The 14859-nt window shown below is 39.6% G+C and overlaps 1 protein-coding gene across 4 annotated transcripts in view; it reads right to left on the bottom strand.

The window, feature by feature from the left end:
* The window catches only part of APLP2 (amyloid beta precursor like protein 2), a 133580-nt gene that overhangs the window by 17708 nt on the left and 101013 nt on the right, over positions 1-14859 (bottom strand). For all 4 annotated transcript variants that reach the window (XM_030221607.1, XM_030221605.1, XM_030221606.1 and 1 more), the window contains 2 exons: positions 6419-6493; positions 28-186 (listed from right to left, as the gene is read on the bottom strand). In XM_030221607.1, coding sequence (XP_030077467.1) covers positions 28-186; positions 6419-6493 — 234 coding nt within the window. The remainder of the gene's footprint in view (positions 1-27; positions 187-6418; positions 6494-14859) is intronic.

Below are 14859 nucleotides of genomic sequence, written 5' to 3' on the forward strand. Positions count from 1 at the left end.
AGAAAATGATTTTCCCCTCAAACTCACTCTTGGGGGATCAGCCTGTAGGGCAGCCAAGTAATTCTCCAGGGCAATACGGCGGCGGTCGTTCAGCATGGCTTCCACACGGGCCAGGTGAGTCTCCACCAGCTGCTGCTTCTCACTAGCTGCCTCCTTCTCCAAAGATTCGACTATTGCTTCAAAATGCTAAAGAAAATTTAAACAGCAGTTGCTGAGAAATGGTTACAGTTTTTTACAGCAGGTATACCTTAGGAAGACACTGCTCCCATTCCTAAATGAACCCAGACTGTTCCTGACATTTTTAAGATGTAAAAGCAGCATAGGGCCTTTAAAATTATGGTGCTCTAATATAGAGTATACTACAGAACAGAGGTTTTCAATCCAGTCCTCGATGTACACCCAAGCCAGTAGGAGTTTTTAAGATATCCAGATTGAATTCAATGGGGATATCTTGAAAAGCACGACTGGCTGGGTGTGCCCCGAGGACCGGGTTGAAAATCCCTGATATAGAATATCAGTGTGAGCTAATGCAAACAATTTTACAGAGTGCTTCTAGTTAATGTTGTGTGCACAATCAATTTTGACCTGGTCTGTATCTAAGGCTCAATGTGGAGCTAAAAACCTTCAACTGTGATAACATTTCATATAGTACATTTAATGCAAAATTGGTCCACCACATGATATGGTAACCAGTGAACTCTTAGAAAGAGTTAAAAGGAAAATGAATGTGACATTTATACTCTGAGCAACTAGCAATCAGTCCAAGGCAGATTGCAATAGTGGAAAACTTAAAATATTTATAAAAGCAGCAACCCCCCCCCCCCCCAAAAAAAAAAAAATATCCATGAAATAATCTGGCATCTAAAATAAAAATCAACACCCAAATGCACTGTAGAAACAAATACAGAATACAACCCAAATACACCAAAAGTAAACATCAGAATAAAAATTTCAAAGAAAAATAATTTTGTTCAACCAGTGGGGCTTTGGCATCCACATCAGCAAAGGTATGATATGTAATGGAGGGGGAGAAAATGTGTGCCCCCCCCATGGGCCGCTGCCTATGCCCCACCTTTAATCATGCAATTAAAATTTTTATCGAAAGGCAGCCCTATATTAAACCTATATTGGAAGCTAGGCACATGCAATTGGTTAATCTACGGTTTTAATGCAAATAGATTGGTTATGCTATGCCTTTAGAACCGGGAAGAGGCAGGTGTACCACAACCAAAAACACAAAATTAAGTGCACACAACAAAAGAAAATTGAAAAGAAAAAAAAAAAAAGTTGAGCTGTTTCTTAAAAAAAAAAAAAAAAAACTAAAAGAAAAACAAAGGAGAACTGTTTATTAAAAAGAAAAGAAAAAGAGCAATAAACCTTCAGACACACACACAATCTGACACGTTTCACTTAACAGCCGCTTCAGGGGTTACAACGATGTGTATCAATTGAGGAAAAAATTAGGAAGGCTTCAGCAGTCTAAGAAAATTTTTCTTAGACTGCTGAAGCCTTCCTGTTTTCTTCCTCAATTGATACACATCATTGTAACTAACCCCTGAAGCGGCTGTTAAGTGAAAAGTGTTGGGTTCTGTGTGTGTGTCTGAAGGTTTATTGCTCTCTTTACTTTAACAAACAGTTTTCATTTGTTTTTCTCTCTTTCAGTTTTTTTTATAAACATTTTTATAAACATTTAGTTCTTTAAAAAGATGTTTATAAAATTTAAATATATAAAAACATGTTTTTAAACTTACAAATAAACACAATATAAACACTTTGCTGTTTCCTACTCATAATTATCGCTAAACCTAAAAAAGCAAGCTGCAGGACATTTAAAAATCTGTAGAAATTTGAGTATGGAGGCTGCATGCTGAAAATATCTTTGACTGACACTTTGCTGTCTCCGATCCTGATAACGCCCAAACACTTCTCTTGTTCCTATCATCAAGCTTCCCACTCCCTTGCAACATCTTCTCCAAACTTCTACATTTCCTCCCCGGTACAAACTTGTTCTTACTTCTCCTACCTGCAACTCCCCCATCTTCAAAAGACTCAACTTCTCTCTAGAAAAATCTATTTCCCGAGAATTTCCCCTTCTCTCTCCACCGAAAAGCATTTCTCATTTTCGCCACTCACAGACTCCCCTCACCGGCCAAGGGAGCTCCGAAACCAACAGAGCCCGGCTCAGCATATTGAGATGAACAATTCTGAAAGTCCAGGTGGGAAATACTGGCAGAAGGAGCTAAGCAGTCACCAACGGTGAGAAACTAGCAAAAGTGGGAAGGGGGGGGGGGGGCGCAGCACTGCTTGCTAACTACATTGCAGCCTCTCATGCACACATCCCTGTGAAAAATAAGGAAATGCACAGGAAAGGAGAGATTAAAAATGGGTAAATGGGCCATTTTGTTGGGAACTAATATGTCGGGGGCCATTAAGTGGGTGGGCAGTTTTGTCAGACACTATTATGTCACAGGCTTTTTTTGATAAGTTTTTTTTTTTTTTTTTGTCTGAGCTGTTTTGACCAGGTATCCAAACAAACTTAGATACTATTCTACCTGGATACAATATTTTGCACACTCCTAGAGAATCTAAAAAAGGTGGTAGATTAGGGGTGATTTATAAAGAGTTTTTCTTGTTTGTTGTTTTTTAAAAATCTGTTAAAATTAATTTTTACTTAAAATCAGGTTTAGAGATGCTAGCCTGCCAATTGTCTGGAGATTCCTCTAACTCAATCTTTTGCTCTGATTCTTACCTACAGAACCCTCCTGGGCTTTGGGATAATATTTCTCCTCAATTCTATAAATTTGTTTTGGTTATATAAGATTTCCCTCAACACTTTTGTTTGCAGATTGTAATTTATATTTGGAACATTCTATGGATAGGGATGTAATGGAATTTCTGCAGTTTTTAGAGACATTACATTTTATTATTCCTTCTTTCCCCCCCAACACATGAGAAAAGGTCACTGGCTGGATCTGGTGGTGTTCACTATTTTCTCTTTCTTTTTTTGTTGTGAATGGATTCCAGTTCTATGGGCTGACCATTATGTATGTAATTTTACTCTGAATTTTAATTGCTCTTCTTTTCCTCATCAAGAAAATTAGTATTTCTTATATCGGGGCAAAATTAAGGCCGATTCCTTTTGGAAGCAAGTTTCTTTGTTACTACCAAGGATAAAACTGTGGATTCTTTGTTGAGCAACTGGTTTGAGAGCATTGATAAATCCAAAACAGCAAGTCTAGTTTTAGAAGTAATAACCACCCATGGTTTTCAGAGAAGTTGCAAGATTTAAAATGAGAATGTTGCTATGGTCCTGCTGATATTCAACCTAATTCTAGTCGACTTGCTTTATATTTTTCACAGGAGACAGATACAATTTATCTATCTTTGCAAGGAACATCTAGTCATCTTTTGTCAGATAAAGCAATTATTGTTCCAGATGACAATTTCTTTTGCTAGTCAATCAGACAGGATCTGGTTGTCTTTACAGAGGCTTCTGAGAATGAGGTATCTGTTATATATTATAGAAGTTAGCGACTCCTAATTGCACTTCAGATAAACTTCTGACATACCTCTTCCCAGAACCTCGAGCCTTTATCATTCACTGGTTGGCAGATTTGGTGCACTTAAATCAAGGTTTCTTTTCTGTGTCAATGGGAAATAGTGTATTAACTCTTATCCATAAAGCTACTGGTCTTTATCTTTCCTTACCAAATAGCTTTAGGTACACTGTAAGCATACTCTTATTGACTAAGGAGCCGCTCAAAGCTTACTGTGCTAGCAACATCTGATTTAAACTGGTTCTAGCCAGTCTAGCAATCACGTTATTCAGCGTCTAATGCACAAAGGGGTTCTGTGTGGTTTTTACCATTCAGAGTAGCAGCCAACAATAATCCTAAGCAAATGTATTACAAAGAGCTCATTAATATTAAAATGGGCATTCCAAGCAATGCGCGGACATTTCCAAGTGATGCACAGAAAGGAGTGCCTACCACTAATGTATAAAATTTTCCATCAGGTCTGGAGCTGTCACGTGAGGGAGACTTCTGGGGGGTGCAGTCTGTTTGCATTTTTCAAAATCAAGCACTGTCAGAGCAAAGAACAGCTGGGGGGGGGGGGGGGTGACTTTCAGTAAGAAGGAAATTTTTTTCAATAGCAAACAGTGTCTGAGAGCACAGAACAGCTTAAGGGTAGAGAAACAAGAAGAGCCAACCAGCTGGGGAAAGCCCCTGTGATGTCAGCTATGATGTCAGCTGGAAGGTGGAGAAACGAGCAGACAGCCAATCAGCTGGGGAAAGCCACAGTGATGTCAGCTGGTGGGGCTTTCAGGAAGGAGATTCCCAAGCAAAATCATCTGGGGGGGGGGGGGGTGGAGGGACGGCAAGTAAGCTGCAGGAGGAAGTTGGAGCCAGGATCAGAGCACTGCAAAGGGAAGGAGATAGGGGGACAGTGAAGCCAGCAAGTACTGCAGGGGAAAGGAAAGGGTACACCAGCCCTAACACATGCGCAGAACAGGGACACTTACCGAAAGACTGTTCTGCGCATGTGCACTTTCCCTACCAAGATGATCACTGAAATTGCGTGCAGCTCATTTGCATGTGATTTCCTTTGAGCATCGCTCGTTATTTCCAAATCGGTAAGTTCTACCGAGGACCTAAACGCACGCAGTTTTTAACGGGGCCTTTTGTGCATCAGGCACTATTAATAGAAATTTTGGTCAGTTCTCATCAAATTATATATTGCAATTTGATCTATTAAGCTCTTCCCAACATGGATTCCAAAGTTTCTATAGTACTGAAACCTTACTAATATTTTTAACATCTAAAAATCAGGATATTATGGGGTAAGGGCTCCAAGAAGTTTTGTTGCAAATTTGACATCTCAGCAGCGTCTGACACTCTAAATCATGAAATATTACTTTGTAAACTTTCTGAATTGTGGATCTCAGGTCAAGTTTTGAACTGGTTTGAAGGGTCTTTTTTTTTTTTGAAAATAGACACTACCAGGATCTTAAGGATGGTGTTTTTTCTCAGGCCTGGTGTCCATCTTGTGGAGTTCTGCAAGGATCTCCAACTTCTCCTCTTTATAATCTTTTTATGAATACTTTGGAAATGATCATTTTTAATATAGAGTTCTTCCCTATGATGACATTTTTGTTTTAGTTCCTAATGAATTTAATTCATCTTTTTCTTTTTGGTTATTAGTAATACTGTTAAGAAATTAGTCTCCAAATGTTCATCTTAAATTAAACACAGATAGGGCTTGATCCTGAAAACAGTGTCCTTCACAGATGGCATATCTTTGAAGTTTGAGACTACTTTTAGGGGATGCTTCTCAATTCCTGCATGAGCATGGATCCTCAGATCAATATCAAATCGCAAGAGAGTTTTTTTTAAACGTAGGCAATTCAAATTAGTTTGTTTTTGTTTTCTTCAAGACCATTTTAGGTTGATGGTACAGATGGTGATTTTGTCTTCTTTAGATTATTGCAACTCCTTATATTTAGGAATCTCACTTAAACTGCAAAGGAGAACATGTTTAATTCAGAATACGGCTATGATACCAGAACCAGTGGCTATGAGAGCTTGAGCGATTATACTGCATATGCAAAGGTGCATTGACATTTGTTGCTATATGAGAGCTAGAGTGCTAAACACATCCATATTGAAGAAACTCCTGAGGCAGGTCTTTGAGGCTGAAACACGATTTGTGTCGAGTCCATTGGAAGTTTAAATACAATTTTTTATATGACCTACACATCATCTAGCTCCTAATTTCTGGTGTCATCTTCACTGTGTTTTGCTTGCTTGATTTGTGCGAGGGACTTTGTTCTTCTGCTTTTGTCCATTTTATCATAATCTAAAACTTTACATCAGATACAAACTTATTTTAAAAGGGACATTTTTCACATACTGTAAATGATATACTTGTACTGGACATAAAATCTTTTGTAATTCGCCTAGAACTCTGGTTAAGCTGAATATAAATATCCATTTTGAATTAAACACAATACTTGGACTGTTTCAGATCATACTGATGCTATCAAATGAAAAAAAAGTCTTGTTTGCTTGCCATTTGATAGTTATTTGAATTTATAGCACCATGCTGGACTGTTTATTTGAAAACTAGTTTCTGAATTCCATACTTTGTTAGACCAGCACAGAAGACAAGTGGAAATAATAACAAGGCTTTCAACAGCACACAAAGCACGCACATTCATAGCCCATGCTTCCGAAAAGAAGGCAGGATTTGGCATTAAGTGAATTAAAATAATTGCTCGATATTCCAACAGGAGCAACAGGTTAGGTGACTCAATGCCATGTTGATAGAATGAAAAAGCTGGAATTAAATAATAAGAAATGTGGAGCTGCTCTAAATACTGCTCTACATAAAGTACAATGTGTAGTTCCTTGTGCCTTACCTGAATGAGCGCTTGCCTTTCAGCCTTTAGCAGGTTCTTAGACTGCTCCTCAGCCTCCTCCCACTCTTTCTTTACCTAATTAGAAAAATAAAAAGGCAAAAGATTTTATTAAACAGTTTCTAGACTGCACAATTTCTAGTTCTAGGGATATGAAGAGAAACCAGAGATAAAAAAAAAATAATGCTGCTTATAATACACTCTTGAGAATCAAAAAAGGGGATTGAACTAAGCCGAAGCTTGAAATTTATGAACCTTACCATTGGACTTTAACAATTAAAAAAAGAAATGAGTGGCTTTAGTTAGAGTGTTTGCTCAGGAATATGTTTCAGAACAAGGTATCTTCAGAGGATACTGTTATAACAGAAATCAGAATGTCCTAATAGGATGAGATACAAGATTTAATCAAAGAGCACACAAATATGAAGACTTATCTGAATTAACTACTAACAATAGGCAGGTTGTAAATAGGGATAAAAACTGATATAGTTGTAGGTATGCAAATGCAAGCCATCTGAGGAAGACAGAGAAGTTGGAGTGTATGACATAAGCATTTCAGGAGAGCTGCTGGAATGAGGACAGCCACTGGGTCACTGATACTGAAACTATGGTACCAAAAGAACTAGTGGTGGAGTGGCACTATACATTAAATATGGCACAAAATAGGATAAGAACCTAGCAGGATAAACTGCACAATGTTAATAGGTTCCTGAACTGGCAATAACAATAAAGGGAGATGTAAAATTACTTTTGTATTTAAGTGAATGCCTCATGAAGGCATGCTTGGAAGGTAACATTTCTAGATGCCAAAAATGACCACTTCATGGAGCAGCTGGCTCTCAAATAAAAAGGAAACACTGAGAACTAGACCTAAAAGTAGACTGAAGAGGTGAGACCATAATACAATCACATTTGTTATAACCACTGGAGGAAGAATATTAAATAAATCTACAGCAGCAGCATTCAACTTTTTTTTTTTTTTTTTTTTTTTAAAGGAAACTGAAAACCTAGTTGCTTACCTGTAAGCAGGTATTCTGTGACCAGGAGGATATAAATCCTCACAATACGGGTGACATCATCCAACAGAGTTCACAAAGGAAAAAAGCTTCTACAGCTTTGAAAAGACCTGAAAGCTTTTAAAATGCTCTACCATGCATGTTCAACACTTTGTCTCAAGTTGGACATCCTCCATTTTTGAATCAATTAGTTTGGAAGACAATTTTTTTTGTTTTTTTTATTTTTTTGTTACATTTGTACCCCGCGCTTTCCCACTCATGGCAGGCTCAATGCGGCTTACATGGGGCAATGGAGGGTTAAGTGACTTGCCCAGAGTCACAGGAGCTGCCTGTGCCTGAAGTGGGAATCGAACTCAGTTCCCAGGGAAGGTAGAAAGGAATGTGAGGATTTGTATCCTACTGTCCAAACAGAACATCAACTACAGGTAAGCGCACTCCCTGATAACAAGCAAGACAGCAAGTGCTTGCAACATAAAGGGGATGGATGGGACTTGATATACCGCATTTCTGTGGTTACAATCAAAGCAGTTTGCATATTATATGCAGGTACTTATTTTGTACCTGGGCAAGTGGAGGATTAAGTGACTTGCCCAGAGTCACAAGAAGTTGCAGAGTGAATTGAACCCAGTTCCTCAGGATCAAAGCCTTCTATACTAACCACTAGGCTACTCCTCCACAACAAAGGATTCCCTTGCTACTGACTGCCTTTAAATAAAAGGGGAGGGAGGACAAGATGCTGCCAGCAAACAGAAACCAACTGTCCTTTTCTGATAGCTAGTTTTTTTTTTTTTTTTTGGGGGGGGGGGGGGGGGGTAGGCAAACCTGGAAAACAAGAAAATGGGAGTTGAATTCTATACCTAAGAGATGACAAAGGATAGACTGACCAAACCTACTGTCACATCAGAATTACCTTTCTAAACAATGATGGCGTGTGACTATATGGACCAAATCTAAACTTGTAGCCCCCACAGAATTTGACTTCAAGTGGGCTACCGACACATCCTTAGCTTGGACTTTATGAGCTTTGACATTATCTTCAAAGGTCAGACTTCCCTGGGCATAAACTACAGACACTGTATTTGGATCTGTGAAGCAATTATCCCTCTCCCCTTCTCATCTATTGTAGTTCCTTTCCTTAGCATTAGGTATTTGTAATTTTAACCATTGCAAACTGCTCAGATAGTCTTACTTATGAAGCGGTATATCAAAACTTTAAACTAGTCAGATTAAGTACACTTGGCAACAGCAGCGCCCAATAGATTAAAAAAAAAAACTGCAAAAAGCTGAGTGGTTAAGGGCTTTAGCCCACTCCAAGCAGAAGACCAAGCTCATTTGCAATCTAAAATGTGTGGGATATGTTCACTGCTGGGAAGCGTGTGGCTTAAGGAAAAACGCTGGAAGGACAACTGACTGATTAAGGTGGAAATCGGACATCACTACCTTAGTAAAAAAAAAAAAAAACTTTATATGGGTCTAGAACCACTCTATTATTGAAAAGCTTGGTATACGGTGGGTAAGTTAGTAGTTTCTTCAGCTCATGGCCCTGTATTCAACAGGTATTTTAGCTCACAGGAATCTAGTGGCTCAAACATATCTGGTCCAGAGGGCAGTTACTAAAACCGTTAGTGGTCATCATAAAGCATATATGCAGTGGGTCTCACTGTCATGCCCCCTCCTTTTGCGTGACAGCTATTTGTTCAATAGTCCAAAGCTATATAATGCTGTGGTATTCATTGCTGCCTTCTGTATGTATTTCTAATGTGCTGTTCTGATTATTTGTCTGTCCATTCCTATGTTTCAGTGACCACTTTAAGATTGTAAATCACCTTGAAATCTATGTAATGGGATGTCATATCAAATTCTGAAATAAAATAAATATGTGGACAAAACTCAATACCTTGGAATATAGGCAGAAAAGGGAAATATGATAGAGACTTAAATATTTCCATGGCATAAATGCACAGGGCGCAGGCCTCTCAATTGAAAGGAAGTTCTGGAACCAGGGGGCACAGGATGAAAGTGAAAAGTAGATAGGAATAATCTAAGGAAATAAGGTAGCAAGATTCATGAACAGCCTCCCAGTGTAGGTGGTGGAAACTAGGACTGTATCAGGTATCAAAAAAGCATGGGACAAGCACAGAGGATTTCTAAAGGACGGGAAAAGAATAGTAAAGATTAGTATTTGGTATGGAAGTGAAGACTGGATAGACCATAATGGTCTTTATCTCAACCCCATGCCATCCAATTGGGTTTAACTCCCTTCACTTGGACCTCTCTCATATATGGCCTCTCCTCAACCACAGTCTCCAATCGGGTGAAGTCCCAGCTGACTGGAAGAAAACCTTGGTTCATCCTTTCCTCAAGAAACCATCCCTCAATCTGACCATAGGCCAATCTCTAATCTATCCTTTCTATCTAAAATACTAGAAAATTAGTCTTTGTGCAACTCTCACACTATGCAGAGATGAAACATCTTCTCTACCCCTGTCAATCTGGTTTCTGTTCAGACCACAGCACAGAAACCATTCTGACCGGCCACACCATATTTTATAGTGTTGAAGTGTCCTGGCTTTCTCACTAGACTTATCCTCTGCTTTCACTCTTGTAGAGCATGATCTTCTCATACGTCTTCATGACTTTGGTCTCTCTAGGATAGTACTTAAATGTTTTTTTATATCTTCTACTTCATTGATCATTCTTTCACAGTTTATCGAGATTAGCCTCCTTTATGAAGAGATTCACCCAATTAACTCGTCTTTCTTCTCCTCATTGCCTTTCAAAACTGTGCTATTTACCCCTTTTTTTGTCTTTTACCACATATCCAATATGGGGGTAACTTTAACAGGTGTATTTTATAAAGGCATTGTACAGCATCCAAATGAGATGTAAATCAATATATAAACAACTCTCTTCACTCAAAATATACACTATATAAGTGTCTCTCATGTTGTAAAATTTGAACCAATATGGAACTATTTCTAACCCAGCTTGGTTTGTCACACAATGTCAGTTGCTTATGTATAGTATATTCTGCAAAAGGAGGCATTCGATATGACAAAGCAAATTCATGGCAGAATAGAAAGCTTTTTGCTATGCCAAGAATTTTTATGCTCTAGCAGAATAATGTTTGGAGATCAGTTTTTTCATTGGTGTTCATGAAGTAGCTATGGGAGCAACTTTTGCTCAATTGGTGGCTATGCTGTATATGGAGAATTTTAAGAAGTATATCTATTTGGCTCCAGAATTTAAATACCTTGAGTTTTGGTATATATTTTTGGATAACATTTCCCTCTGGCTCAGAGTAAATACTTTGAAAGACAAATTGAAATTTACAGTGACTAACAGTCAAGCCTCCATCTCATTCTGGGTCTACAAATCCGGAAATTGTGTGGGAATGTGACGACAAAGTATCGAAAGAGCACTGATCATAATAATTTGAAGTTTTCTAGTTTTCATCCCCATCTTCTTAGTCAATACTTTAGAATTGAAAGAAATATTCAACACATAACTTCAGGGTCCAGTCTGGTCGGCTAACTAAAATATTCCTGAAGTGAGGGTATCCATCTATAATACAGAAGCAAGCTAAACACGCTATGCAAATGCACAGAGAATAGCTTTTCCAGTAGTGAACTAGAGAGGAATGTGATTGTTTGCCCTCTATTTTACAATATATGATTGGGGCTTCTACAGTTGTTAAAATACAGAAGTAGTTTTGGTCAGTGGTGTTTTAATCATCGCATCCTCTCTAATTTTCCAAGGAAGGAATTTAGGAAAGCACCTAGCTCAGGTAACCAGATTAAATATACTTGAGATGAGTGTTGGTCATTGGCCATGCACTCATTATGTTTGATGCAAACATACTATTGAAGGAGCTACATGGTAATGCCCTTTGAATGGGCATATCATAAGCAGCAGCAACACTACATGTGACCTTTGTGATGACACACCTATTCCTGCTCTCTGGTCTATGTGAGAAAGGACAACTATTCAATTGCATTTGATATTACACAGAGTGTTGCAGATGTGGGGCTCTTAGCCTGCGGTGGACATCGTAACAGATGTTTGAATTACCATGAACAGTTTTGGATCCATAGCCTTAATATAATTCACCCCAGAGGATTGACTGAGGGGGTGGAATGGCAAATGCTGATCTGATTGGTCACATTACAAAGATCTATGTTTTCATTGGCTATTTGCAGTAAAGGTTTCTATTCGAGGTCAGGAACCATATTGATCTGTTTACATGCCAATAAGTTGTTGGCACAGAAGAGTTGAATCTCAATAGAAAAGGTTCCGCAGGTTAATTTTTACAATAGAAATTTGCTGAAAAACTGTTTTTTTTGCTAATAAATTTATATTCACAGAAGTATCTCACCCTGACACAAAGCACTGCTCTAAATGTGATCATGTTAATGATAAGCCCGTACGGGATTATTTCCTTTTGAAATAATGGCAATAAGATAACATAGGACCACTGTATCCTGAAGAAATGTCTGGCACTACTGCATTTTTAAGCTAAGTACTAATTTTGAAAAAAAAAATTGTGATTTTGGAGCATTTCATCATTTTCACCTTGCATTATTGAACATAAATTTGATGGAAGATTACCGTATTTTTCGGACTATAAGACGCACCTAGGTTTTAGAGGAGGAAAACAAGAAAATTTTTTTTTTTCCTTTTTCCCTCCTCTAAAACCTAGGTGCTCCGGTGCGTCTTGTCCGAGTTCGGGATCGCCCTCCCCTACTCACGTCATGCGATGTTCCCTGGTGGTCTAGTGACGTCGGGGCAGGAAAGAGCCCCCTCTTTCCTGCCCAGTGCGCTGCTCTCCATCCTCCTGTATGCTGCCTGACGGTCTCGGTGAGATTCAAAATGGCCGCCGAGAATTGAAGTCTCGGCAGCCATTTTGAATCTCGCCGAGACAGTCAGGCAGCATACAGGAGGACGGAGAGAGCAGCGCGCTGGGCAGGAAAGAGGGGGCTCTTTCCTGCTCCGACGTCACTAGACTACCAGGGAACATCGCATGACGTGAGTAGGGGAGGGCGATCCCGAACTCGGACCTCGCTACCTTCGGACTATAAGACGCACCCCCCATTTTCCTCCCAAATTTGGGGGGAAAAAAGTGCGTCTTATAGTCCGAAAAATACGGTAGCTCCTTTATTAATATTCATATTGACAGACCTAGATTACAACCAGAATTAAAGACTGAGTAGAGTGATCTCTGACCACTAGGTATATGATAGTCAACTAAATTTCTTGTTTGAGAACTTTATATCAGCGATTCCAAAACCTGCCCCGGGAAAACCCAGCCAGTCAGGTTTTTAGGATATCCACAATGAATACTCATTTGATCAAACTGCATATACTGCCTCCTCGGTATGCAAATATCTTTCTTGCATATTCATTGTAGATATTCTGAGTACCTGACTGGCTGGTGTTCCCCAAGGACAGATTTGGGAACCCTTGACTTATAAAGTATATATTTCGAATGAGATGTTTAAATAGAATTGTTATATTTTATAAAAGTCAACATAGAGGGGCATTATCGAACGGTGCCGGCGAAATTGATCGCCGGCAATCTATTTTGGCGGCGGCGCAACAGCTGGCCGGAACCGTATTATCGAAAAAGATGGCCGGCCAACTTTTGTTTCGATAATACGGTTGGGGCCGGCCAAATGCCACAGATCGCCGGGTTTGAGATGGCCGACTTTGTTTTTCAGCGATAATGGAAACTGGAACCGGCCATCTCAAACCCGGCCAAATCCAAGGCATTTGGCCGTGGGAGGGGCCAGCATTCGTAGTGCACTGGTACTTCTGGATGTTTAGATCTTGCTGATGTTATGTTATGACTTACTTGTTCAGGAGTGCTGTATTTGTGATACTGTTTTGAGAAATGTTCAAGAAAGACTTCATACAAATGAAAAAAGTCCCTGACGTGCACTTCCCTTAATAGCCGTCTTTCTCTCCGAAAGTGCACTTCTCTTAATGGCCGTCTTTCTCCCTGAACAGGGAAATCAAAAGTTTTTGCACACTACTTTTTTGTAGTAACAGTGGGATTTGAACCAGCCACCTCTGCATTACAAGACCAGTGATGGTACCACTTGGCCACAGCTCCACTTACTTGGGTGTCTCTCCTTTTTGATTATACCCCTCCAAGTCTCTCTCAGCCACTCACAGACAGCTTAACGCACTGTGATTGGCTGAGAGAGACCTGAAGGGGTATAATCAAAAGGGAGGGTCAGCCAAGTAAGTAGAGCTGTGGCAAAGTGGTTACATCATGGCTCTTGTAATGCAGAGGTGGTTGGTTCAAATCCCACTGTTACTACTAAAAAAAACTGTGAGCAAAAACTGTTTTGATTTCCCTGTTTGGGTTGGCCATTAAGAGAAGTGGACTTTCGGAGAAAAAGACGGCCATCAAAAGAAAGACGGCTATTAAGGGAAGTGCACGTCAGGGAACGGCCATCAAGGGAAAATGAACGGCAGGGATTTTTTAAATTTGTATGAAGTCTTTCTTGAACATTTCTCAAAACAGTATCACAAAATACAGCACTCCAGAACAAGTAAGTCATAACATAACTGATCAGCAAGATCCTTTTTTTTTTTTTTTACGAGCTGGCCAACTGGCTTCCCCTCCTAAGAAGGAAATGTTTTAAAGTTTTTTTTGGGTGGGAGGGGGTTGGTGACCACTGGAGGAGAATGGGGAGGTCATCCCCGATTCCTTCCGGTGGTCATCTGGTCAGTTTGGGCATCTTTTTGACACTTGCTCGTGAAAATAAATAGACCAAGTAAAACCGGCCAAATGCTTGTGATCGCCGGTTTTCTTTTTTCCATTATCAGCTGAAGCCGGCCATCTCTTAAGCACGCCCACATCCCGCCTTCACTACCCTGCCGACACGCCCCCTTGAAGTTTAGCCGCCTTCGCGACGGAATGCCGGCGAGTGTGTTCTAAACTCGGCTTTCGATTATACCAATTTGGCCAGTTTTAGGAGATGGCCGGCCATCTCCCGATTTGTGTCGGAAGATGGCCGGCTATCACTTTTGAAAATAAGCTGGATAGACACCTTTGTGCTCTTATAAAATGTAACCATCTCTGGGAAAAGGTGACTAGAGTCACCAGAAACAAAAATGAGGTTTGAATGAATTCTGTTAAACCAAACAATCTGTAATACAACAGTCCAAACCCCATCCTTTTATGTGACAAAATAAAAGTTACAGAAATTCAAATACTGTGACTTTTACAGACTGCTTATTAGACCCATGACATGAAAACTGGCCAGTCTCAACAGTTTTTGGATCTTCTACTTTAGTCACTTTTTCCCCCAGAGACGGTCACAAATAGTTCTAAGCGGCGATGATCCCTTGTAGTCCACAAATTATCAGGTACAAATTTACACCTGCTTCAAAGAAGCACATATGTTTCTTGCATATGTT

Source organism: Microcaecilia unicolor, chromosome 12, assembly GCF_901765095.1.
Source record: "Microcaecilia unicolor chromosome 12, aMicUni1.1, whole genome shotgun sequence".
NCBI lineage: Eukaryota > Metazoa > Chordata > Amphibia > Gymnophiona > Siphonopidae > Microcaecilia > Microcaecilia unicolor.